This window comes from Xiphias gladius, chromosome 19, assembly GCF_016859285.1.
Source record: "Xiphias gladius isolate SHS-SW01 ecotype Sanya breed wild chromosome 19, ASM1685928v1, whole genome shotgun sequence".
NCBI classification, from domain to species: Eukaryota; Metazoa; Chordata; class Actinopteri; order Istiophoriformes; family Xiphiidae; genus Xiphias; species Xiphias gladius.
The window spans coordinates 27,374,829-27,400,781 of NC_053418.1; the positions used below are offsets into that span (position 1 = coordinate 27,374,829).

A 25,953-nucleotide genomic window follows, 5' to 3' on the forward strand; every position below is an offset into this window, starting at 1 on the left:
ACAAACAATGGTGGCAGCAAAAGAGTCTATCTTTTTGAGTGATGAAGGAACTAAATTCTGTCCTTTGGTAGTGAAAGAGTTGAATTTACGTGTAATTTAGATGGAAGAAAGCTTTGAAATTCTGACCTATTCAAGTCTGTAGTAAACAGGATGCTGGTTTCCCAACTCATACAGTGGAACAAGTTAGGCAATGGTGGAAAATACTAAAGAAACATTGCTAAATGACCAAACATCAAAACAAAAGAAGTGTCTCTGAGTCAGCAACTTTCAAATTTCCCAAAATGTTGGATGAGATACTTGGTCATCATCAACGGGCTACTACAGATAACAGTAGTGTTGACACTGGCTTCCCTTATGCAGCGGATGCTGAGCCTCAATAGGGTGATATGTCAACTCCAAGTAAGTTGCTTAGCTAATGTTAGCACGTATATATCCTCAGTCTTTACATTTACTCCATCCACTAACACTGATAGCCTCTCTGCCTCTGCTGAAGCAACCTCTACACATGCTTCTGCTTTCACAATTCACAACACAGGGTAACTGGTGACATACTGCAAGTTATAGCCTGAGTGATAATCTGTACTGCAGTCTTTTTAGCCTGACGATGAATGTGCATATACTGTATGTATATTGGCTAGCAGGCTAGTGAGACCAAGTGTAAACCAGGTAAGCAGTAAAATGGTATTCAAGAGTGTTATGTTGCTGTTATAGCATTTTTAATTTGGAAAAAACATGAACATGGGATTTTTGTTTAATTCATGTGTGTAGCTGACTGCAAATAATAAAATATATTTTCTGGTCTACTTTATTTAGGTCTTATCTTTACTCTTCAATTTAATTACATTAACATGTGTCCAAACACATAAATAACACGTGTCATGAATGGACAGTTTTTGAGGTACATACAGCATATACACATTTTTTTTAAAAATTGTGTTTCTGTGCACCCAGAACTGCTTGGCGACCAAACAATATTCCCTGTAACTGCCCAGTTTGCACTAAACTATGGCTACTCTCATCCGTAATGGAACTAGTGTTGTTTCCTCTGGTCTCATCAATGGTTCAACCGACCCTATACCATCTCTAAAAGCCCCCAGTCACAGCTGCATATCTTAATCCACTGTTCTCTTGTCCTACGCGGTAGCAAGAGTGACAGCATGACAACAGTCAAAGTGGAGGACATGCTAATTATTTGTTGTCACCCTTGTCTCCCATCACTGATAAGTTCGACAAGCCAAATCCACAAAGCAATATTGGTATGTATTAGTGTTAAGGCTTCTATAAGCCAAAGTGGCATAATTTTCAGTAGCCACAGTTAAATTAATTTAAGGTTAGCAGTAAACAGAATAGTCAGATTAACAATATAAAAATTGCTGGTTTGTGTTTATAAACATCACGGGCGCTTGTGCAATTAGCATGCTGTAATAAGTAACCGGAATACTAGTATTTATCATGTACACAGGGATATGCATAACCAGACTTCTCTGTGCTCCTTTTAAACGTCATATCCCAAATATGATCAAAACTGGGATAAGCCTGATAACCGATAACTTAAGTCCAGTTTTGACTGTTTTGCTGACCTGGATGTACTTCATGAAGCGGTGGCACTTGCCACATCTGGACAGGGGTTTTCCAGAGGCAGCAATGGGCGAAAACGAGACTTCCATCAGCTCATCCATGCCTATAAAACACAACAGACAGATACTGTGGGCTGGAGTTGCATAGGAATGAACCAAATTGTATCATATGTCTAAATAAAATTTCCTTGAATTATTTAGCACTACAACTGTGCTATAAATTCCTTTAAAACGTAACCCTTTGCTGTATCTCATTTTGCACTCTCTTTCACCTTTCAAACCTTGCTGCTGAAATATTATATGTACTTCTTATTAACATGACCCTACATCTTTACAGATTTTGCTAATTTTCACCAGAACTCAATCAAAATGTAATTTGCACCCTCTCAAAGCCCCTAAGCAAAAAGCAGATTGTGACAAGACAAGTAGCTCTTTGCAGGACATCCAGGTGGATCATCCTCTGCAGTGAGTATAGGTTGAGTGATCACAACCTGGATGAAGATGTTCCATTCATGTGACGATGAATTGTCATACACATTTGTAAACCTTTTTTTAAATTTGCAGATTACGTAACATGCATTTGTCACTGTTATTGAAACTAATTTCTTTCAATACAAAATCAACTGAGCTCAGTGCATAGATGTTAAAACGAAAGGAGGACTGGAGTGGACCTGAGCAGGCTGTCCCTACCACTTGGTCAGGTGGACGACACTGCACGGAAACACGTGGAATGATGACAGTAAGTTATTCTGGCTCACCGGTGGTTCAGCTAAGGCCTGCATCCTTTTCTTCATGAGTGGCAACAAAGTTATTCAGGTTATGTGATGGCCTGTTAAAAGCTGGTATAGCCAGCTATTAGGTTTAAGCTGCATTTATACTCAACGCAAGGGGTTAATGGGGGTCCCACCATAGTTACCTAAGGTGCAGGTTTTGATTTAAAGAACTGGAGTTTAATAGACTGTAAAATGTCACGTCTCATGCCTGAATAGCAGACTACCACCGTGCAATCGCTGTGTTTATGTTCATTCATCATACAGAGCGCCATCGGGCGCAAGCAGAGGGTTCGCAATGTAATCTCTTTGTTAGATGTTTCGTTACTGAAAAGGAGAAGAGTCTTTAACTTTCTTCAATGTTCTCTACCCAAGTCCACCGGCATCAGAAACATACCGGAAAACATAAGCAGCCAATCACAGTTCTTGCATTCCCCACGTGACATTTCTGTCGACACCGTAGCCCTGATGTGTAGTTACATTTTTGAGGAGGCGCACATCAGCTATGTCATAGCCTACAGTGTAACCTCAGAGCCTATGCATTTAGCCACCATAGTTAGCCCCTTAATGCAGAAGCATAAAACCAGCCTTAGTGGTAATAAAATGGCTATGTTTTAATTTCAGTTGTAATTGAATTCCTTTTATGAATTTCAAAAGCCCATTGTCAATAGGATTTGCACAGTTTACCCCTTTTTGCAGACTTGTGATACTGTGCTCCTGTGGCTGCAGTGAACTTACTGGTGATGGAATCCACAAAGTAGTGAAACTTCCTCTTGAAGATATCCAGCGCATGCTGCAAGACCTGTTGGTAGTTGGCTTTACCCAGAGAGATAAGGTTCAGTTGCTTCTCTACAGCACTGCGTATGGTGGGCAGAACCAGCTCTGCATCTGCAAAACACACGCACACACAGTCAATTATTGGTATTTTAATGCCATGCTATAAAAACAACTCACAAATTTCAATTCTCACTAATAATGAGGCTCAAGTATATTAATGAATTTGACTATTCTATCTGGTCCCATGTCCCAAAGGGTCAATTATATGGGATTATCTACATCAGTTGAAATAGTTTCCAAAGAAGATTCAGCAAAGTTTGATAAACCTGCGATCAATGCACAGCTACCAATTCCTTACACATGTAAGAGAATGTACAATAATATAATTCAAATGACCTATCTTGTAGTAGCCATGTACCAGGACAATGCCCAGGTTGGTTGGCTTCAACTTGCGTCCATTCTCTACTGTAACATAGTTCCTCTGGCAGATGTTGTTGATGTGGACAGGGATGCTGGCATCAGTACCTGGATGGTGAGGGCAGAAGCCAACATCTGTAAAACTGTTCTGTTATTATCATCATCCCTCGGTAGATTAGTCCTCTCACGCAACTCCTCGTTAAAATGTAATGCTTAACACAGACCATTTAATAATTTACATACACAAATGCAAAAAATAACTAATCAGCTAGTTTTTAATTAGTGCAGTTAGGACCCAAGCAAAAAATATTAAGTTATCTTGACCACATACTGAGTGATAAAACACAGCTTGTTGATATTATTTTGATGCAAGGTTCTGAATCCATGCTCTCCTCCAGAAGTACGCACAGAACAGATGGATAATAAATAACACAAAATCAGAGGACCTTGTAGTGAGATTGTTTTCCAAACTGGTTATTTCAAGGTTAAGAATGAACACGGAAGAACACGGAACTTCAGCTTTTAAGCCTATATGGATGAGAGGGCACTGGGGGGCAGCGGCAACATGCCGTAAATACAATACGTCCATCTCATAAATTTAAGTCCTATATTCACTCTAATTTTAGGTCTGGTTTTATCTAAACCAACTCCTGAGAAAAATCTCAGCTCTTTAGCTGCTAAATTTTCCATAATGTTCATGAGGTAGTCGCTAACTTTGTCCATTTGCTGTTTTGTGCTAGGCAGATAGTGTAAAATGTGTTTATCAGAGCCTTTTTGCTGAAAACAACTGCCCACTGCGGGAAATAAGGTTGTTAAAAGTACTGAAACTGAACCAAAACAGGGAAGTGGCAAGCTGGAAAACCAAAACAATGAGCTGTAGAGCTGAGGGGAACTGCAGCGTCGTATGATAATATGTGTTCATCACTACAAGTGACACCTTTAACATTATACAGTATATAATCATTTGATGCATTGTTGTAAAAATATTGACGAAAGCAGCTTTAGGGTACTCAGAAAAAAATTGACATTTTAACATACAATTCCATGAAAACAAGGCAAGCTTCATTTGCTGATGAACATGTAATACGATTGAAAGGTCCAGAATAGCCACTTAATGGAACTTGTGGTGAGATTTTTTTCTCCTGCAACAATGCTCTATCATACCTGGGTATCCACAGTAGAGTACTGGATCAAGGGGGCTGTCTCACAGTATGTGCTGTAGTTTGTCTTCTCTTTACATTTCTCGAATGTTAAATATTGATTTTAAAGCTGCACTAATCAACAATTTTCATATAAAAAATTGTTTACATTTATTTGACTGAAAATAATTTAAATATGTTTTTAATGTGTACACTACCTGCTCAGTACCAAACAGAAGACAAAGTTAGAGACTAGCTGTTGAATGTAGTAAAACATTTAGCAGGAAAAAAAAGAGTGATATTTTCCTCAGGAGTTGGTGGAGGCCAAACCAAACCTAAAAGGAGAGTGAACACAGAACTTACATATGTCAAGTGGACACAAACACGACTCAGAAAGAATGACACTGTAGCTCTGTGTCCACTGGATGTGTAAGCAGGCATGTGCTTGCTAAGATATTTGCCATACCAACTTTATTAGGGGTTAACTTGATGTGTGTTTTTAGCTTGTTGTGCAGTTCCTCTGCTCCGAAGTAGCCCAAAAATCGGTTAATGCTGCTTTCATCTTAAAATCCATTGAGTGTCTGCATTTCACATGTATGCGTTCTGTATACTGCACTAGACCTGCTGATTTTGTCTGAAGTTCTGATCAGCTCAACTCCAGATTCCAATTGTAGGAGTACTTTGAGATTTGAGGCCAACACTATGCACAGCCTGCTTCCTATCTTACAAGATACAAACAGCAATTATATCCAACATGCAGTGCTGAGGTGTACCAATGCCATGTTTCTCCATGAGGGTGATGAGTTCGGCCTCAGTCAGATAGTCTGGGGGGCTGGTCTGCTTTTCCACCAGCTTGATCTCGTCAACTGTGAAAATGTCTCCACGTTCACAATCTGGCATGGCCTCTTCCAGAGGAATCCCCTGCCAAGGCATCACTGCTGTGTACCCTGGGAATAAAATAAACACTTAGCAAGGATTGGGTTACACCAGCAATTCATAAATCCCTTACTAGGTTTGTGTAAAGTTCTTCCTAACTAGCAAGTTTTGAACCAGTGATTTATTAAATTAAGTTGCACCATTAAAACTGAAGGAATGCCCGGGCCAGTAGAGACTTTAGTAATGTGTAAATGAGTAGTTAACAAACATCTGTCGTACTGTCTAACCAAAACCAATCAACTATGTAAACTAAACTTTAGCATCACAAACTGGGGAGAAAGTGACACACTGAACTTAAACAACAGTCCATGGTATTAGGATGTTACTTTGTTTTATTTATATACATTCCAGATTATAAGTATTAGGACAGTTACACATTTTTTGTTCTTCAGGCTCTGTGCTTCAGCATATTCAATTTGAACCCTGGATACTACATTATAGTGCCAAGACTCAGCTTCAATTTGAGCTGCTTACATCAATATAGAAAGAACTGTGTGGGAGATGTGGCTCCACAATGACCAAATTTTAGGGGTTTAAAAGTTATTGGACTGATACAAATGTCAGCATATTTAATATTTAGTCGAAAATCCTTTGCAGTCAGTGTTTGCTTGAAGACTTTGGCCAACAGACATCAGCAGACTCCAGGGAGGGATCCCTCCCTGGTGAGCTTCACTGCAGTCTCCTCCAGCTCTTGCTTGTTGTGGGGTCTCTGCCTTTAGACTGGTCTTCACCAAGTTGACTGCTTCTCAGTCAGACTGAGATCAGGGCATTGACTCGTCTAGTCGAAAATATTCCACCTCGTCACCCTGAAAGGATCTGTGGTTGTTTCGGATGTATGTTTGGGATCGTTGCCCTGCTGAATGATGAAATGTCGTCCTGAGTTTGATGAATTCGACTAAATCTGAGCACACAGAATGTTCCTGTATACCTCTGTATTCATCTTGTTGTTTCGGTCAGCAGTGAAATCATAAATAAATGCTAGTGTGTCAGTTCCATTGGAGCCATACATCCCCAAACCATAACAGAACCACCACGTTTGACAGATGGGGTTATGGCTTGGGGTCATGAGCTGTTCCTTCTTTCTCCAAATTTTCCTCTTTCCATCATTTTAATTGAGGTAGATTTTTTTTTTTTTTTTTTATCATTCCATAGAACTTTGTTTCCAGACCTCTACCAGTTTCTTTTTCTGTGTTTTTGTGAACTGCAGCTTGGCCTTTGTGTTTTTGAGGTTTAGCAGGGGTTTGTGTCTTGTTTCCAAATCACGGTTTGTGCCGCCTGTGGTGCAGTCACAAATAGGGGTTTTTTCTTCACCATGCAAATGATTTTCTACTCATCCACAAGACTTGTGCTCCTCAGTTTATCAGATCATTTGACATTTCCTAGTTTTCCTGCACACAGCTGCTTTTTTAGAATGTACCCCACTGTTGATCTTGGCAATCAAACAGCCTTTGATATCTGATAGATTTTTGCTTTTTTGATCCTTGTTATTATCTTCTTTACTTGTATGGTCACCTCTTCGCTCCTAATATTGAAAGACAACTCCACATCAATCTAAATGGGAACTCTCAACTATCAAACGACTATGAGTCACACGTAAACTTTTTTTGTGCATGAACTAACGCTGAAATGACACACAGCTGCCCAAGAAACGTTTAGTAGCCAAGTGTCCAATTAGATTTGAACCCTTGCAATTTGGGCACTATGTGTTAAAAGGGTTGTATCTTCCATACAGTTCTTTTAATATTAATGTAAACCTACTCAAATTAAAGCTGCTACTTGGCACTTTAATTATTTTATTTCAAGTTGAATGTGCTGAAGCTCAGAACCTGAAAAACAAAAAAATATATGTCTGTCCAAATTCTTGGGCATGTCCTCGACTGAAAGCATACATGGAGAAATATGTGTGTTTCAGAGTTAGTAGTATTCATGCATGAGAGGGAAGATCAGATTAGGCTAATTTAGCTGATATTAGGTCAATTACAAAAAAGTCTATTGGCATAATGTTTTGGAATTTGAGGTATGTTGTGTTATTTTTTTTGAAATGTTATTTTTAAAAAATAAAAAAAACAGTAAGCAAATCTACATATATACATAATATATATGATATAACAACACAGTGACACATGTGTGATAAAGTAGTATTTTACCTTTCCATCCCTTTACTCTAGGCCAAGTAGGTTGAGTAGAGTTTTACTTAATTCACAGTAACCTGTGCTCTTGACAACTTTCGAAGCAAGCTGCAAGTGTGACCAGCTGGCTGTACCTGGTGATATCAGTGTTTTGCCACTACATGAGAAGGCCTCTGTCCCAATGCTGAAGTCTATGGTGGTCTGTAGGTACTTGCAGTCCTGACTGACAGTGGCAATGAAATGTCGTGTGATATACTCGTATAGCCGCCAGCCATCATTGCCTGTGGAAAAGCAGAAGAGGAAGAACATGGGTTAGAGTTTGAACATGAAAGGGTCCATGTATCAATTTGAAAGTCCATGCAGGTCACTTTTCGATCATGTCAGAAGGCCAAATTGTTTAATGGTTGTTCCAAACGTTGTTCCACTTAAATGGGAATGAAAATCTGGCCATCATAGAGAGGGGGGACATTCAATAATCATTTAAATAGGGGAATACTAGTGCACATTTTCAGACAGTCTCTCCTGAAAGACTTGTACAAATGGCTAAAAATAACAATAATAAACAGTCAAAACATTAAACATTAAATAAGTTCCATGGATTTGGTTGTTTCAAAGGTGTTTCCTGTGGTTGATTTGGTTCAGTGATGGAGTGTTGTACATCCCATAGGGCTACCCAATGGTGGGGTCTAAAAGCAGGCGATGTGTTATATATTTAAACCATAAATCTAGGGGTATTATTGTAGCAATATTATTTGCAAATGTGTGTGGATAGTTGTGAAATCTCAATCTGTATGTCTGTTGTGAATGTATATGTGTGCAAGAATCTGTATATGTGTACTGAGATTGGTGAATGTTTACTGAAGTTTGTAAATGAGAGTAAAATTTGTACATGTGTGAAAGAATATGCAAAAATACTGTAAGCGCTCAAAAAACTAAAGGTAAATGGCCTTTTATTAATATGTGAAAACTGTAAATATCCAACTTTAAGAGCAGGAAAACTTCATTTCCATAACTGGTTTGCCTCTCAAATGGCTGTTTGTTTTTTTCATACAACTTTTGCCACACCTCAGCTCTTACTGCGATCTGCAAACATGTGTGGCAACCTGTCTCTCCAGTAGCTCATAGTTACTTATGGGCCTGACAGAAAACTCAGGCTTACGATGCCAGGCTGCGCACCAATCCACTCGCAATGTAGCTGTGATGCCTATAGACCACCAGGCAGAAGAAGAAAGTGATTTATTTTTTTAATTTGGTGGGGGGTAAGGTAGGTTGCTTTTTGCTGCAGCAACGTTTTTTTTATTGCTCAGCTTTGTTGAAATAAAAATATTATCAGTCTCTGTGAACATGCAATGTCAGCTTAGCTAACTCAGGTATATGTGTCACAGAGAAGACTGAAACTTCAGGGGCCCTCTACAAAGCCAATAAATTATCCATTAATGGGTTATCCTTATTTTAGGTTTTTAACTTTTTGTTTTTCATGAATGGGGCTCACTTCTGGGGTTTTAACTGGGGTAATCATTATAGGCATGCTGCAACCTGCTCCTGCTCCAAAGCAGGTTAGCCATGCAGCAACACTACAGACTGACTGACATCTGACTGGCACGACGACTGTTGCTCTTCACGACTGTGCGCACTGCCAACTCCACATGTGCCAGACAAACTGCTGGACACTTACTTGTAACACTGTATGTATGTATGTATCTTTTCATTATTCTTATTGAGCTGAGGGTAGCTGAAACCATGAAAAGACCTTACTGACCTTAAATGACCTTAATTTTCCTTTTTAGATCTCGATTCATTATCCTAAAGCATTTTTTTTTTTTAATATCTGTGGCAGTAAGTAGTTCCAGTTAAATCTATTGGCATCATGGGAACACTGTTTGGTAGTAATTACTTCACTGCATTGGATACTTTTTTTTTTTTTTTTTTTTTTTTTTTTTTTTTTCCACAGGCGCTGATGAACTACATATCCCATTCTCCTTTGGAGGAGGCAGGACTGAAACTGGGAAAAAATGGAAAAATAAAATCAAAACTATCTGCATGGATAGATTAAAATAAGGATTAAAAAAGTTTAAAATTTTGTTTGAATAAATTGGTGTGATTGTTACAATTAGATTTGGTATTGTATTGATTGATTGAAAAATCAGAAAAAAAAGAAAAACAGTCTAAAATATAGTCAATCAAATCTACATGTACATCAATCACATGACAATATGATATTTTGACAGGTGATGTCTTGCCTTGATTTTTTTTCCTTCAAGAGGTGATTCATAATATTATCCATTATCTAATTAGTTACATGACCCACCCAGTTCCCCTTCTGAGGCAGCACGCATGGGAGTGATAGGTGGATGGTCTCCAGAATCAGTTCCTTTCCTGGGTCGGTTCAATCCCGTTGAAAGCAGAGCCTTCACCTGATGGAGATGTGAAACATCTTTTTAGAATCATACACCGATTAGCCACAATAACATTAAAACTTATATATATGTGTGTACGAACACACACACACACACACACACACACAGGTTTTAATGTTGTGGCTGATCGGTCGTGTGCTTTTATGTGTATCCACATTCAAGCATTTTATTCTAACTGCCCGCCTATAAGCATAAATTCAATGAATCTGTTTCTGTATGCATACACGGCTGGCTTTGAATGTATTGGAGCATGAATCGTTCTATGTATCCTTGACCCCAAAGTGGCCCTCACCTCTTCTGCCCATATGGGATTGTTGATCTGCTGTTTCAGTGTTCCTTTCAGATCGAAGTTCTCTGGGTAGTGGGTTGTCTCAGTACGTGGGTAGCTGATGTAGCCCTGTGTATACAGGCGCTCTGCAATCTGCATGGCATGCTGGGGACCCATGCCTAAGACATAAAAAAATATCTGAATTTTTTCTTCTCTTCTGGCACCCTCAAAAAACTAGGAGCTGCAGCTCTTATTTCTTGATCTTACTGGGTCTCAGTGTGAATTAGGGTAATGGCTGGATTCTGTCAGAATACTGGTCTCTACACTAGGACAAGTTTTATACTACAGAAGTTAAGTTGCATCTTTCCAAAGATTTTAGAAAGTCAAGTCCATTCCTAAAAAGACAGACAACTGTGTCCCAAGGCTAAAATCTGTAATTATTTAAAAGTGGATTTTCCTTTAATTACAGTATGTAATATATTGTAAAGAGTTTTTCCTGTCCAATTTGTCCATTATCTTCCACTGAAACACTATTGAAACTGCATCTTTTATATTTTAAATTATAGTAAATAGAAAGTCTGGATTTCTATTTTTTTAAAGGATAAGGCTGGTGATATTCTATATTTTCTTATTGTCAACAAATCCCAGGAAAAGACCAAAACCAGCAATGAGTTGATCCGTGGGCCATAGAAATTCACTATTGTCCAAAAACTATTAAAAACAAATAAATGAGTTACACTGTTTAACTGACTGACATGTCCTTCATTTTAATGAACACATACACTTAAACGTCCTGCAGCCAAAACACTCACTAGAGCCCTAAATGTGGATTACTCTGCTGCTGAAAACAGTACTCAACAAAAGGACTGTTTCCTCCTGTTTGAGTGACGTTTGCCAAGAAGACTAAAGTGGTCAGCTGTTTTAGGAAATTACTGTGCAACGAAATTTTGAATTTGTGTGGCCTTTTTATAGATTTTACTTCTTTAGGAACCAGTGGACTTGGGGGTGAGGGCCACAGACTGAGTAGGGAAGTGAAAGTGTTGAGAGACAGACAAACACATTGTTTGTTTTGGTCTTTTCATGTCCTTTCACGGGATTTGAAGAAAAATATAGAATAATGCCAAGCATATCCTTTAAACCTTTACAACTTGACTCTCAAAATCAATCATAAATGTTCCAAACTATATATCCAAACTAGAGCTGAAAAAGTTGTGTTGTAAATGCTTATCATGACCTAGTTCCAGCTTCTCAACTGAGAGAATTTGCTACTTTTCTCTGTTTAGTAAAATTAATATTTTTAGATTTTGAACTGTTAGCTGGGGAAAACAAGTTATGTGATACCATCACCTTGGGCCCTGGAAAACGTTGATTGTCAGATTTTCTTACATTATTTCGACCAAACAAATAACTGATTAATCAACCAAAACTAGAATTACCACCTCACGGGTGGATGCTCCTGCCAAGCAGTGAAGTTGCAGTTTACATCCATGTCTCTCCAGATAAAAAAGGAATTTAATAAAATGTATTAAGTGTAGTTTAGCATAATTAATGTACAAATTCTTGATTTATGGCCAAAAACGTGTTTTGTGAGGACATAATTACCTTTGACCTTTGACTACCAAATTCTAATCACTTCATCCTTGAGTCCAAGTGAAAGTTTGTGCCAGATGTAATGAAATTCCCTCCAGGCATTCCTGAGATAACGTTCACAAGAATGGGGCGTACGGATATACATTCTATCATATGTACATACGTACGAATGGACGTATGGACGTACAGATGGACAACCTGAAACATTATGCCTCTAGCCATGGCTGGCGCTGGCACAGAGGCATAATGATCAGATTAACTGACAGTGAAAATAATCCGATAGTTGCAGCCCTAATCCAAACAAATGGTGAACATCAGCACTGACCAACACCGACCAGTGACAACATATCAATAGACTATTACATGTATACACATATTCTCAAATTCCCAAATATTCCCAAATGACAACTGATGAAGTGCTGTTTATATACCTAAGGCAGAGCTTGCCACTCTCAACATCTCCACTGTGTTCAAGGCCTGGGGTCTCTGCTTGATCTTCTCTTTCTTACTCACTGACTCCACCTGTATTAAGAGATGTATTATACAGTTTATATCAGAGATCAAGTTAGCCCATTGCCAGTTCTGGTTGACTGAGACTTGGATGAATCCATCAGGTAGTGGAAAATGATTCATGTAGCACTCATACAAATTCTCTTGTCAATTTTTGACAGTTTCCTTAATCTTTGGTGATTTGAAATAGAGGAAACATAAACAGGTATAATAAAAAAATTAAAATTAGGCTCAAGTTGATTTAAAATCCACTTAGACATTCTAGTCTGTTTTATCAAAATTCTCTTAAATCTTCATCAGGATTATAGCCTGACCGGTACTGGATTTTTTAGGCCAATAATGACACAAAGCTACATTGACAGATATTCATTCATCAGTGACGTCCTGGAGTCTTATCATCACCCTTTGGTTGCCAGTTGGTTAAAACTCGTTTGGTTATAACTTTTCAAAATCTATTATTAATTTATCAATATTTTCAACCTACTGTAAAATCTTACTCCAAAAACATTATGTTATTAAATAATCATTACATTCAAAAAGTGGATATATTGATGTCATTCTGCTATACAGTACATGTTAATAAGCTTGTCAATAATGACCACAGTTTGCGCAGAGAATACTTGGCATAGTTAGGTTTTTGCTCTTACCACAGCCTCCCTGGATGTCTTAGCCAGGTTGACAAACATCTGGCCCACCTCCCTGTCAAAGACCCTCACCCTGTTCCAGTCCAGTGTCAGTGGGCTGTCCTTTCCTTTGAACACCTGACAAAGCACAGCTTGTCTGTCAATATAGCTCAAAGAGAAGAGATCGTTATTACTGTGTCAAAGCAAGTGAGATTGGATTTACCTTTGCCTGGATGATCCAGTAAGTCTCTGGTTTAAATGACTGGATCTTGTCATGGCGTTCCACACAGAAGCCTAGTGTGGGGGTCTGGCATGGTCCAAATGAGATCAAGGAAGAGTCTAGATTGCCGTATTTGCCCTGAAAATACTTGGTCTGGAACCTGAAAAAATATTTGACCCACATAAGTCAGGCTTTAATTTTTAGATTACATTAATACCTTAGAGCATCTGTAATCAAACACACCGAGCAGGGAATCATCCATGTGTAACCCTGAAAGAATCTCCTGAAAATTTGATTATGATTTTTATTTTTTAAGCAATTCTGACGACATCAACCTAGAGCTTTAGAAGAGGGTGCAATCACACATTGTATTTGAAAATTTCTGTTACTTTCCAAAACTGACAATCCACACTTCACACAGTGATTGACCAGCTGTGTGGGGGTGAGAAATGAGCCAGGGTTTGAACTTCTCTCCTTAGCGTTCTCTATCATTTTCTCCTTAACTACTTCTGCGGATATGCTGGATTGTGGCTCAGAATCCTTCATTTCATTCACTCCTTTCCAACTTTTTTTATCAAAAGTTACCTGTAATTGACACCACTGTTTCAGAGTCATGAGACCAGTGATGTGACTGGCTGAGAGTGTATTTAATAGATACCACGCCCTTTGATCTACAGTTGTACAAAAAAAGTTTGAGCAAATTCCATATTTTGTTGATTTTTGAAGTGAAAAGAAGTAAATAAAAACCCTGCAGCAAACAGACATTAAAAATGAGCATTTCTTCAAGTGTTAATGCACTGTTACTTTTCATTTCATGAAGAAAAAAATAGAAAAAAATTAACCAGTAAATGTGCCATGTGCAGCTGATGAAAATTCTAGAGCTTGATAATTTTCCGACTCTTCAAACTTTGTGGTAACACTCAACAAACATGGGCTCCTCTAAGCAATTGTCTGAGTATCTGTAAATGAACTTAATTGATGTCTACAAAGCAGTGAAGGCTATAAAAAGATACCAAAATGCTTCCAGCTTGAAATTTCCACAGTCTGAAATGTCGTTAAGAAACGACTGTTAAAGAGAACTTTGGAAGTCAATACAAGATCTGGAAGACAAAGAAAACTTTCAGATAAAACTGCACAACTGCCGTGCACCAAGAACTACTTCAAGAAACACAAGCTGAAGCTTTTGGAATGGCCCCTCACAGTCTCCTGACCTGTACATCACTCAACATCTTAAACATGCTGTGCATGCAAGACAGCTTAAAAATATCTCAGATCTTGAAATGATCTAAAGGAAAAGTGGCTGAAATTTCCAAACCAAGAATAGAAAGAGACTTGGGTGGCTACAAAAAGTGTGTGCAAGCTGTAATATCTACCAAAGGTCAGGTTACTAAGTACTGACTTAGTAGGGTGCCCAAACATTTGCGCATGCTACAGTTAGCGTTGATTTTTAATGTCTGTTTGCTGCAAGGGGTTTAATATGCCCAGGGGTGCCCAAACCTTTCCATACAACCATATATTCCACCTCACCCAACCTTTTTGCACTGTGCGCTGATGCACATACATGAAACTAAATAGAAAGTGTGCTTTGAGACATCGACACAGTCCGCGTGCCCAAGACCTACAACTTTGTGCCTGTCATTGCCCTTGCATGGTTACGGCCCTATGAATGCTTCTGGGGAGAGACTGTCTTAAAGTGTGCTTTGTAATCCCTTTATTTAAACAAATACTGCGTCTAACCTTTCTCTGTGATGGGTGGCTTTTCATCCCACCCTTGAGTGTGGCTATTTGGAACAGTTCTACCTTCTACAGTTGTTGGACAACAGATTATAGAAACAAGTGCTTGATTGTGAAATGGCAATGATATCTTATTACTACAGCTGTTGCACGTTATATTGAATAGTTTGTCTAAATCATTAACTCCTCCCGAGCTCTCTCTCTCTGCAACAACAGTACACACATTGAAGTGCAGAGCTTGTTTTGTTTTTCATGTGGTTGCAGAATCAAATTGATACATATAGGGAATTAGCATTCATTTGGGTTCTTGCTGGGTGAAGCTGCTCTGAAGTATTTTTACTTTTACACTAAGTGCAATATTTGTCTATTGCATTAGCAACCTTGCTTTCTTGTTTCCAGAGTTTTTCTTGATTTTATTTTCATCTAATCATAATTTCCATACCGTCCTGATTGCTGGATTTCTGTGAGAAAAGTGAGAATAAACTTGAGATTTTTAGCTGTTATCTAAAACTGTATTTGTAACTTCAAATTCTTTGTACAGTACATCACATGCATGTTTACATATAGATATGATGAAACATGATCCTAAATTCTATGCCATTAATGCCACATTAATGCCACAGTTTTGTTGTATCGTGCTTCAACCTCTGTTTCAAGACCCAAAGTATTCAATCTAAAAACAGCTGATTTTAACTAAATGTTTCACTAATTTATAGCTGAAATGTAGAGAGAACTAATCAGTGAATCAGTTGTTTAGCAAACAGGATTTTGGCCCCACTGCTAGTTCAAAGTAAGCTGAAATGAAAATTTTACTTATAAATTTGTCAAAATTGTGAGAATGATATGTATTTTCTATTATTTTTTGAAGTTAGATTTAATGCCATGCATCAAATTTCTTGGGTTCTGTCACCAGACAGCTAGAGGAAATCTAGCACCAAGTGGCTATGTGTGGCCGGGCTAGTGTGTGGCTGTAGAAAGCAGTATTACCGGGTGAAAGCACAGCCAATGCGCAGATCCAGCTCCTGTCGTGCATCCACTGACAGGGCTTCATTGCGGTTGGGCTCTCCTAGACAGTTCATGGCATTCCAGATGTCAGTGTCAGTAATGGAGCTGAATTTGGCACGGTAAACACTCCGCTCCCTAACACTCCCCTTGTTCATCACCGGCTGGATGGCATCCAATACCTTGGAGGCAAGAGAAATAGTAACTGAGCAGTAGGAAGATCAAAATATAAATAACTGTTTGCTGGCACAATAACCACTTTCCATTTGATCTAAGGTCTTATTCATCTTGAAGTGTAACTTCCCATTTGACTTTGGAATGAGGAAAAACATAGCTGCACTGGCCTCTATGGACTGAAAAGCTATAAGTCTCTTGAATCTCATGTCTGACTACACCCAAAATTACAGCTGGTTGTGGTCAAGTGTGCTCTGTTATACTTGTGACATCCATCGATAATGTAAAATGATATTGTAATGAGACATCACTGCTTTACAGCGTGTAGACAAACCATGATGTCACCACTAATTGGCAGGGCAATTTAGATTACTGGACTGGATGCAGTTAAAGCTGCCATAAATTTTTATACGAAAAATGGCTCAAATGACTATGTAATCTGAAAGGAATCACTCATAGTGATGAGAGAATTGTCAACACGTGGCAATTTCCCTCAGCTCTACTGAGCTTTTTAGTCTCTTCTAGCCCAATGTTTGGGTTTTACGGCCAACTTTAGTGTTCTGTTTAGTGTTTAGTGCAGTTCTGATAAGTGTTCTCATCAACGATGTTTCCAGGAGAAATCAGCTGTTTTCTGTAAAAAAACAAAAAACAAACAAAAAAAACCCCAAACTTTCCAACACTCCTGTACAGTATTATAAAGTAACTGATTACATTTACTCATGTACTGTGCACTTGTACTTTACTTTAGGTACGTGAACACCCTTAAGTTATTGCGATAAGACCTGCTCAGGTTAGAGTTGTGCATAGCTCTGCTGGGATTTACTGTACATGAGGCCACAAATAAGAATGATAAAGTTGGAACTTGTCCTACAACAAAAGACAGAGTCCCTGAAGTCCTGAAAAATTACAATTTTAACACTCTGAAAGGGACATTTAAGTACATTTTGGTGGTAATACTTTTGTACTTTTACTTAAGAAGACTTTTCACTGCTGGACTATTACTTGTCTACTATTTTGTCCCGCTTATGAGATATCTGTCTCTGAAAACTTCTGCCACCACCCCAATACAGAGGTGAATGGGGTGAATGAGGTGTGGTGATCCCAGCATTGATAAATGACATTTAAATCATCTTTTTTTACTGTAGATTTCTTAAAGATTTCATCCAAAAGGCTTTTTCATTTTGAATGAGGGGCAAAATGAATGCTCTGAGGAGAGGCAAAATCTATAGCAAGTTTAAAATATTCATCAGTACCATCTCTAAAAAAGAAACAGTATCCCTGTTAGTCTGCATAATCCAGGTTACAGACTGTAAACAGTTTTCACAGGGGCTGTTTCTTCAGTTGAAACTGATTTGGGTGACCCAGCTCCTCATGCTTTACATGACCTAATGATAATCTGAGCCATCCTGTTGCTCTAAAAAAGCAAGTTTATACTCTACTACAAAGCTACAGGACAATGGTCCTTATAAATCACCTTTAGTCTTGGGACATTACACTTTCTTCCAGATAAATATCTATGTAACCAAAACTTTGCTACTATTGGATACTATTTATCCCTATCTGAGCCTGTTAATTTGAAAATTTGAAAGACAGCGAAGGAAAGGCCAAAGTATTAAACAGCTATGATAATCTCAGCCAGTGTACACCCACAGGTTTCAAGAAAAACAGAATAAATGTGATACGCCATTTACACCTGGCATTAAAATGTAATCTGCATCTCTATATGTTATTTGGTTAAGGAAACGTGAATATTAATGCAGGACGCATTGGGATCTGAATGCAATCAGATCAGCCCGACTACATCTGGGGCTGGTCAGGCTCGCATTGAGATTGGATCTCAGCCAGGTGTAAATGCAATCTGTGAAGTGTGACCACATTCTTTACAAAAAATTCCACCCAACATATTGAAAGGTCACCTAAATACGCCTGTTCCCGCTAACTAAGCTGACCCCTCCCTCAGCAATGGAAAAAGGAGTAGAGCTCGTACAGAAGCATTGTTTAACTTGACCTGGGATACGGCCTGTTTTTCGACAGCCAGCCTCGCTTAACTAATTTGCGTTGCGATCCAATCACATTGTCGTCACAATCAAGATAACAAAAATGCACTTTAAAGACAGGCGTAAAGGCAGAAACCCATGTAAACAGGGCCTGAATTACCTCAAAACAGATGTTCTCGCCTTCTTTATCACAGTCCAACCATAAAACCACGTCGTCACAGCCTCTGGCTTCAACCTGACATGACACCAGAAACACGGGGTGAACACCAAAGACATGACACACTGACCTCCAGGTGGTCATACAGCATGCAGAAAGAATCAATGTTTTGTGAAAACCAACTACTGCATCAACCTCTAAGACCTACCTGGAGGAACTTGACCATGTTCAGTTTGGGGTTGGCCTCTTTCTTTTCTGTGGGAGCTTTGCTAAAGAGTTCTGCAGGGTCAACCTTGTCCCAGTTGTTGTACTTTCCTTGAAAAAGAAGGATCAAGCTGTTTAACAATTAAATTCAAATCATGAGCTTGGACGCTGAAGAGGTTGGAACCCGAATCAATCTAAATCAAAGTGTAAAAGCGCTTTCTAGTTATTGTATAAAGCAAAACATTATGAGACATCTTATTAAGAAGTTCAAAGATTAAGATGTTGAGGAAATCACAATTAGGGATGCACTGATCCAAGTTTTTCTTTTCAGATAACTGACCCAAGCATATCTGCTGAGTACCAGAAAATTTCACATGTATAACACTTTTTCACTGCATAAACTAATGGGATCAATTTCAGCAGAATTAACATGAAATGGTAACTCTTAACACATACATTGGTTCCAGAGAGTATTCAGACTCCTTCACTTATTACACACTTTGTATTGTAGATTAATAGAAAATGGATACAATTGAAATTTTGTCCATCAATCTACACCCAGTAACCCATACTGACAAAGTGAAAACATTTTTGGCTAATGTATTAAAAATCAGAAATTAAAATCTCTCATTTACAAAAGTATCTAGACCCCTTTGCTGTGGTCAGGGCTATCCTGTTAGGGGTATCCTGTTTGCTTTAATTATCATTGTTAATTATCCACTGCAACAAGATGAGAAGTTAAACCACTGGAGGTAAAAAAAAACAAGTTTTCAGGGGGTGTTAAGCTGCTCTTTAATGCAACACAATGGGACAGAAAACTGTATGTGGATCATTTACATCTAGTAGCCAATGTGCTTAATTGCTGGGGGCTGATACCATCCTGATGGTTCCCTAGATCCAAATCAGTCCAAATCAAGGGGTGGAAAGTTAAGTTTTATGCAAGTTTGTACTTTGCTACACTAATTGACAGTGTATTTCAATCCAATTCAACTGTTTTGTAAGAAACGCAAACATAATTTCTTCATTATCTGTAATTTGAGGTGTTGTTTTATTAAATTGCATTATGTTATAATGGTGTTTTCTGTTATTTTTTTCTTTCTCCATATACGAAAATGAGGTGGACAAAAAATGGGAAACATTTTTAATTACTGCAAGGAAATGCCATCAGTGAATGTTAGGTAGTGACTACGACCGAAAATGGATGATACCTACCAATGAAATCCAGACTCATCACATGTCCACAAACAGAAGTCATCTTAAAGCGTACATTTTGGCCCTGAAAGCTGCCAGTATATTCGTGCACTGAGCATGCTCCATTGAGACCCTTGCGACTTGCACAATTTCCTAAAGGCCAAGGAGAACATATGACATATTAATCAATCAATACAGTCATTTTAAGTCATTTACAGGCCACAAGGGTATTCAAAACGTTTAAATGCCGATGTTTGTACTAAAGCTTAAATGCAAATACAATGGCTTAAACATTAAGCTTAAGCATTTAATATTGTTAAAACTCTTGTGAAAAGATCCAAACCCCCAAAGAATTGAGCCTACTAACAAGTATTGTGTGTGCATCTTTTTCCTCTGTGATATACAGTGCCATTGTTGTCCTAAAGCTATTAAAAACACGTCAAGCCTGAACCTTTTTTAAAAAAAAACAAAAATATATAGTCGTGAGTCGTTTTTAAAGATTTATGTCTTTGGCTTAGAGTGTTCTTCAGTCAGCAAGGATAGAGAGATGGAGTAACACATTGTTGGTACTATTCTTTTTATAGGATTTTGAAATATACAAATAATCCTATGTGTGATTCAGGGCAAAACAGCACTGTTAGGTATTTTTTGGTTGTGCGGGTATACGGGACGACAACCATGTGATGTGTGTGTACAGCTAAGTTATGTAATCAGCTACTTAACAAGGAAGAGAGCAGGCGTCCCATATAACGTCATGATTATTAGCTCATTACGTCATTGAGCGACATTTAACGACTTTTCGAGCTGGCTTCAGCTACTTTCCATTGAAAGTAGTTTTTAAAAACGGTTCCTCAATGCAGTCGAGCCATATACTAGCATTTGACCTAGTGTCGTCTGTTGAACTTTTGAAATACACTAAAAAACTTTTCATAAAAGTGCAGTGAGTCAGACGTGGAGTTTAACAAGATTTTAGAGCGGTAACGAGTGAGGCAGAACATGAGACCTGTCCGAGACATTTCCGGTAAGTGAGGGGGTAGTGAGGGGCCCCCCTTGGTTACCCTGGCTCAATGCTACATGCTGCCGTCCTGTCTGAATAAAATGATTCTCTCAAGGCTGAATGCTAATGACAGGAAGATGGACAGAATCTACTGTGTATGGAACCAGAGTGAGTGCCCCACACACAAAACACACACGCAAATGCCACTCCAGCCTCTTTGACGTGGACAACCTTATCACCAATACCTCTACCAATCCACACACAGACACACACACAGGACAGTAGCAATATTGACAAGAACAGGTCATATAAATAGAGGCAGGTCCAGATACAGTTCGCAGAACAACTCGAAATCAAAGGATGCACTGAGGACCATAGAGAAAAAAAAAAAAAAAAAAAAAGAAAAAAAAAATACAGCACCCATCAACATCCCCAAGACAAAAACCAGAAGCTCCATCACACCACTCTTCAGTCATAAACTTCAAACATGGAACAGCTCCAGGTAAGAAACCTGCCTTTATGTTGATGCTGATGATTGCCACATGGGTTACACTCAGCTGGCCTCTGGAGTAGACCAGTTATGGTTTTAAAGGACGGATTTACATTTTTCAAAGTCGACCTTAATTTACGCAAGTGCACACTGGAATCATTATTAGTAATGTAATCATTCTTTCTGTCCAAACTTGTTGTGAGAGCCCTTTCCCATTGGAAAGTTCAGTTGAAGCTAATATGAGACTTCAGTGGTCAGAGTTAGACAAATTGGGTGGATATGTTTTAGAGTCTTTTTAGTACAAAAGATGGAATTTCATAGTAAATCTAACTGGTTGCTGGGAATGTCATTGGTTTTTGAAGTATTGGACAAAATCAAACTTTTGACCTGAGGAAGATCCTAGACATGAGATACCTGTCAGGGGATCACCAAAGTGATTACAATTAATCTTTAGTGATCATGAATGTCTGTGCCAACTTTTATGCTAATCCATCCAATGGTTGTTCAGCTATTTCAGTCTGGACCAAAGTGGAGGACTGACCAACATTGCTGTCCCTCGAGCCATGCAGTAGTGTGGCAAAGATCACAATTATTAAGATAATGTGAATCCAAAAAGTGATCAAACTTAGTAAACAGAGATATAATCATATTCCTTATCTACATTTTTTTCTTTGAGTACTGCTTTATTACAGAGCCCCTGAAGTTGAACAGGTTAGATGTAATATCTTGTGCACTCAAATGATCATTTTTGCACGATATACGGATCTATGAACAAGATAATATGTGTGCACAAGATAAATAATACAATCTTTCAGGACTTTAGAGGCTCTGTTTTACAGACGAGTGCAGGAATCTTGTTTTGATGACACCGTCTACCAAGTAGTAGAGTCATAGCGACATTAGTGACTCATATGCATAATGCTCTACATACAATATGATGGCCAAAAAGTCAGCCTTACTTGATCTATTTTAAACTAATTTTGAAAGTTGTATTAAGCCATAAGTTGTTATAATCGCTGGATATTTTTCAGCAGTAGTGATAATGCAATGTTTCTGATACTTTGAGGAACATGAACCTGATTTCTTCAAAACTCTATCATCATTAATGAAAAGAAGCCAAAGTTATTAAATGTTAACTGTTCACTAAACACATGCAGCCGTACAAGAACTTAAAATAAAATTCAGCCTAAAATGGGCAAAAGTAAAGAATTAAAAATCAGGAATTATCTGATCAAAGAATTAAATACAGTATGAAACACCTGCCAGTCCGTGCTGCCGGCCTATGACTTGATAAAGGAGAATGACAAAACATAAAAGATAGATTCTTCATTCAATGTGGCTAGCGGAGGATGAGCATGCACAGCCACGTGAACAGTGTTCATTTAACTCGGAGGGTAAAATTAACTGCCATCGTCTCTTCATTTTAACACATTTAAATTTGGACGGCTTTGTGAGAGGACAAACAGGCAAACACTAGGCATCTCCAAGTAAATGACATAGAGAAGTCAGTCCACACTAACACAATCTTGCTTATTTCTCTGTGTCCAGCTGCTGCGTGTCTTTCTGCTGTGCCTGCTGGCCGTCCACCAGTGTCCAGCAATCCCATTGGGCGGTCAGTGTGTTGACGAATCCTTCTGTACATACAGCCTGCAGGACTACTACAGCCAGCTGGTCAACCTTCCCAGCCGCATCAATGAGCGCAGCATTGCAACCTGGAGCTACGTGTGAGTATACAAGCCATGTATCATCTGTTATTAAGCTACAACACAGAGTTTATCCTCAAATATTAGTGCTGAACGGGCTAGTGAATGAATAGATTAGTTGACTGAAAGAAAATTTTAAAAATGCTAAATATTGGTTGGTTCTAGCTTCTCAAATATGTTGAATTTCTGATTTTACTGATTTTTTCACTGAGTTTATATCATTTCAAATTTAGGCTCTTTGATTTTGTACTGTTGGTTGAACAAAACTAGAAATTTAAAGATGTTACTTTGAGAACTGGGAACTTACAAGTGACTATTTTCTTAATTTTTTCATTTTTCAAGCAAAAATGCCAAAACCTCTTTGTTTCCAGCTTCTCAAATATGAGGGGATGCATAACAGTGGAACACAGTTCATCGTACTAAACACCAGCTTAAAGTTTTATATGATTTAGCATACATCTGTCATAGTGTGATATATATTGATATCAGAAAAATGTTTTATTTCAGGCTTCAACTTATAATTGTTTTCGTTGATGAGTAATCTCTCTTCAAATGTGACATCTTCAGATATCTTATTTTATCAAACCAACAGTCCAAACCCTAAGGACATTCAGTTTACTATGATATAAAACAGATGAAATCCTCACATTTGAGGTGTTTCAATCAGCAAATGTTTTGTAGTTTTGCTTGAGATATTACTTAAACATTTAAGTGACTATCACAGTTGTTGTATCAAGGTATATGATACATTTTCTGTCAACTAATTAACGTATTATCGATTAATCCTTTCAGCACTAGACTTTTACATGACTGCATAAATTTGCCATATTGAAATCAGATTTATAAAAAATATAAAATTCATATAATTTCAAATGTATACAAAATTTTAAAAAATACATATATACATACATACTACTGTATACAACTACTGTATATGTAAGTTCAATTTATAAACATGTACTACGAAATTCTTATCAAATCACACTAAAATATGAGTAATGAGTTTGTCTTATCTCCATGTGACTAGCAGGAGATCACATGCAACATAACTTAACCTTTACATTGCTTGCATGTGCAAACAAGAAAACACTGAAATACTGTATGTGTATTAAGTGCTATTGTATTCACAGATATAATGTGATGTTTGGAAAGTGTGAAATCTGAAAAGAGCTCCCTCTGTATGGCTGAACTCATCCTCCGACAGACAATGCAACAGTGTATTTAATAGACCAGTGGGTTAATTCATCCATTAGATGAAGAAATCCTGTGACTATCGGTTGATTTCTTGAGTCAAGAACACACCTACAGTTACACAGTATATACGATTGCTTGCCTACCAAGTTAACCCACTAAATGCACAAACGAGTGAAAGAAAGCCTGTCTCTGATCTCTCCTGCTCCTCCTCTCTCATCAGGGAGAACATCGACTTGAACCGGGTGCCTCAGGTCATCCATGAGGCCAGCTGCCACACCAGCCACTCCTGCAAAGGACTCGCCAATGCTTTTGGTCTAGAGACCATCCCCGTGTCCCTGAGGATGCCTGTCCTCAAGAAAAACCCCAGCTGCTTCCCCACGACCAGCTACTCTCTGGAGTTTGAGCTCATCACCATAGCTTGTATATGTGCCATCTCCAGGCAAAGCTAAACAGGACTGACTGCTCCGATGTCAACTTAGGACAACGGTGAACATCAAGATTACGTTTTTGTTCAAACAGAACATGAGGTCAAGACGGTAGTTTCTGAGAAATAGTCCATTTCACTCATTGTTATTGTTTTCCAGTGGATACTGATAATGTCACCATTCAATACGTAATACATGTAATTAAAGATATTTTACATCAACTGCTATCTTTGTGTCCGTATACAGTATTTGTCACGCCCTTTTCCCGAATAACGTGGGGTCCAGTCTGTCTAGCCTTTAGCCCGATAACACAGAAGTCTTACTACATAAATATTCTCAGGTAAAACATACTACAGTGGTACAGAGTACAGTTCAGTAACGTTTGAGGGACGTTTTGAGGCCGTTTCAGAATTATAAGTATGTGTAATTGGGTATGAGTAATTGGTGCAGATAAAAAAATAATAACGTCGAAGATGTGTCTATCTTCAAGTGTCTGATTTTTCAACGGAATTTGGCGTTTGTCACACAGGAATGCGAGCATCGCATCGGGGGTTAACTGTCCCGAATGGTTATTGCTCAAACAGCTCTCCATTTCTAACTTTTCAAACTTTTAAGATGTTTTAATAACTTAACTGAAACAATACCTACGTACTGTAGTAATAAAGGCACAGTATTTTACCACAAGACGAAATGATAACGTTACTCTCGCCTGTTGCTTTCAGCCTGGGTTTGTCCTCATTTGTCAAATCAATGTCTCAATATATGGTACGTTACATAGCTATAAGTTCTTACCCACCTTTAGAGAGGATTTTGGAAATCGACTGAGCCAACGATGGTTTCTCTGCCACCATCAAAACAGTTCTCATTTTAGATGCTACCGGTTCCTCCAACTCCAGTCAGTCAGCTCACGAGCAGTAGTGTTAGTATTGGTGGCGCACTACTGCTGTTCTCTTACTATCAAAAAAAAATAAACCGCTCATATATAGAGGAAAATGTCAATTTTGGAAATAACTGTTTGCTAATAGGCCATATGATGAACCGAGCGAGCGGCCATGACAGTTGCTTTAATCCTGATTCGCTTTTCTTTTTTTTTTTTTTAACTCCAACTTTATTAGCACCACAGTACAAGACAAGAAACAGTATAGGCAGTATGGGGGAGCAAGCACAAAAACCACACAATGGAAAATGTACAAATGTGAAAGACAAATAAACCAGAAATTAAAAAAGAAAAAGAAATAGATTAAATATAAATTAAACAAGTCTACAAAATTATAAACATAAACATTTAAAACATCTAGTTGTCCACGTCTCT

General features: G+C 38.2%; 1 protein-coding gene across 1 annotated transcript in view; it reads right to left on the minus strand.

Moving 5' to 3' along the window:
- Positions 1 to 25,708, minus strand: part of top3b (DNA topoisomerase III beta) — a 38,905-nt gene extending 13,197 nt beyond the window's left edge. Inside the window, exons 1-15 of the mRNA XM_040156098.1 lie at positions 25,438 to 25,708; positions 19,854 to 19,985; positions 18,646 to 18,752; positions 18,441 to 18,515; positions 16,095 to 16,291; positions 13,377 to 13,533; positions 13,178 to 13,291; positions 12,452 to 12,542; positions 10,455 to 10,609; positions 10,054 to 10,159; positions 7,880 to 8,026; positions 5,454 to 5,627; positions 3,521 to 3,649; positions 3,086 to 3,235; positions 1,581 to 1,681 (exon numbers count right to left, since the gene is read on the minus strand). Of these exons, the coding sequence (XP_040012032.1) occupies positions 1,581 to 1,681; positions 3,086 to 3,235; positions 3,521 to 3,649; positions 5,454 to 5,627; positions 7,880 to 8,026; positions 10,054 to 10,159; positions 10,455 to 10,609; positions 12,452 to 12,542; positions 13,178 to 13,291; positions 13,377 to 13,533; positions 16,095 to 16,291; positions 18,441 to 18,515; positions 18,646 to 18,752; positions 19,854 to 19,985; positions 25,438 to 25,507 (1,905 nt within the window). The 5' untranslated portion in view covers positions 25,508 to 25,708. The remainder of the gene's footprint in view (positions 1 to 1,580; positions 1,682 to 3,085; positions 3,236 to 3,520; positions 3,650 to 5,453; positions 5,628 to 7,879; positions 8,027 to 10,053; positions 10,160 to 10,454; positions 10,610 to 12,451; positions 12,543 to 13,177; positions 13,292 to 13,376; positions 13,534 to 16,094; positions 16,292 to 18,440; positions 18,516 to 18,645; positions 18,753 to 19,853; positions 19,986 to 25,437) is intronic.
- Positions 25,709 to 25,953: the final 245 nt, after the last annotated feature.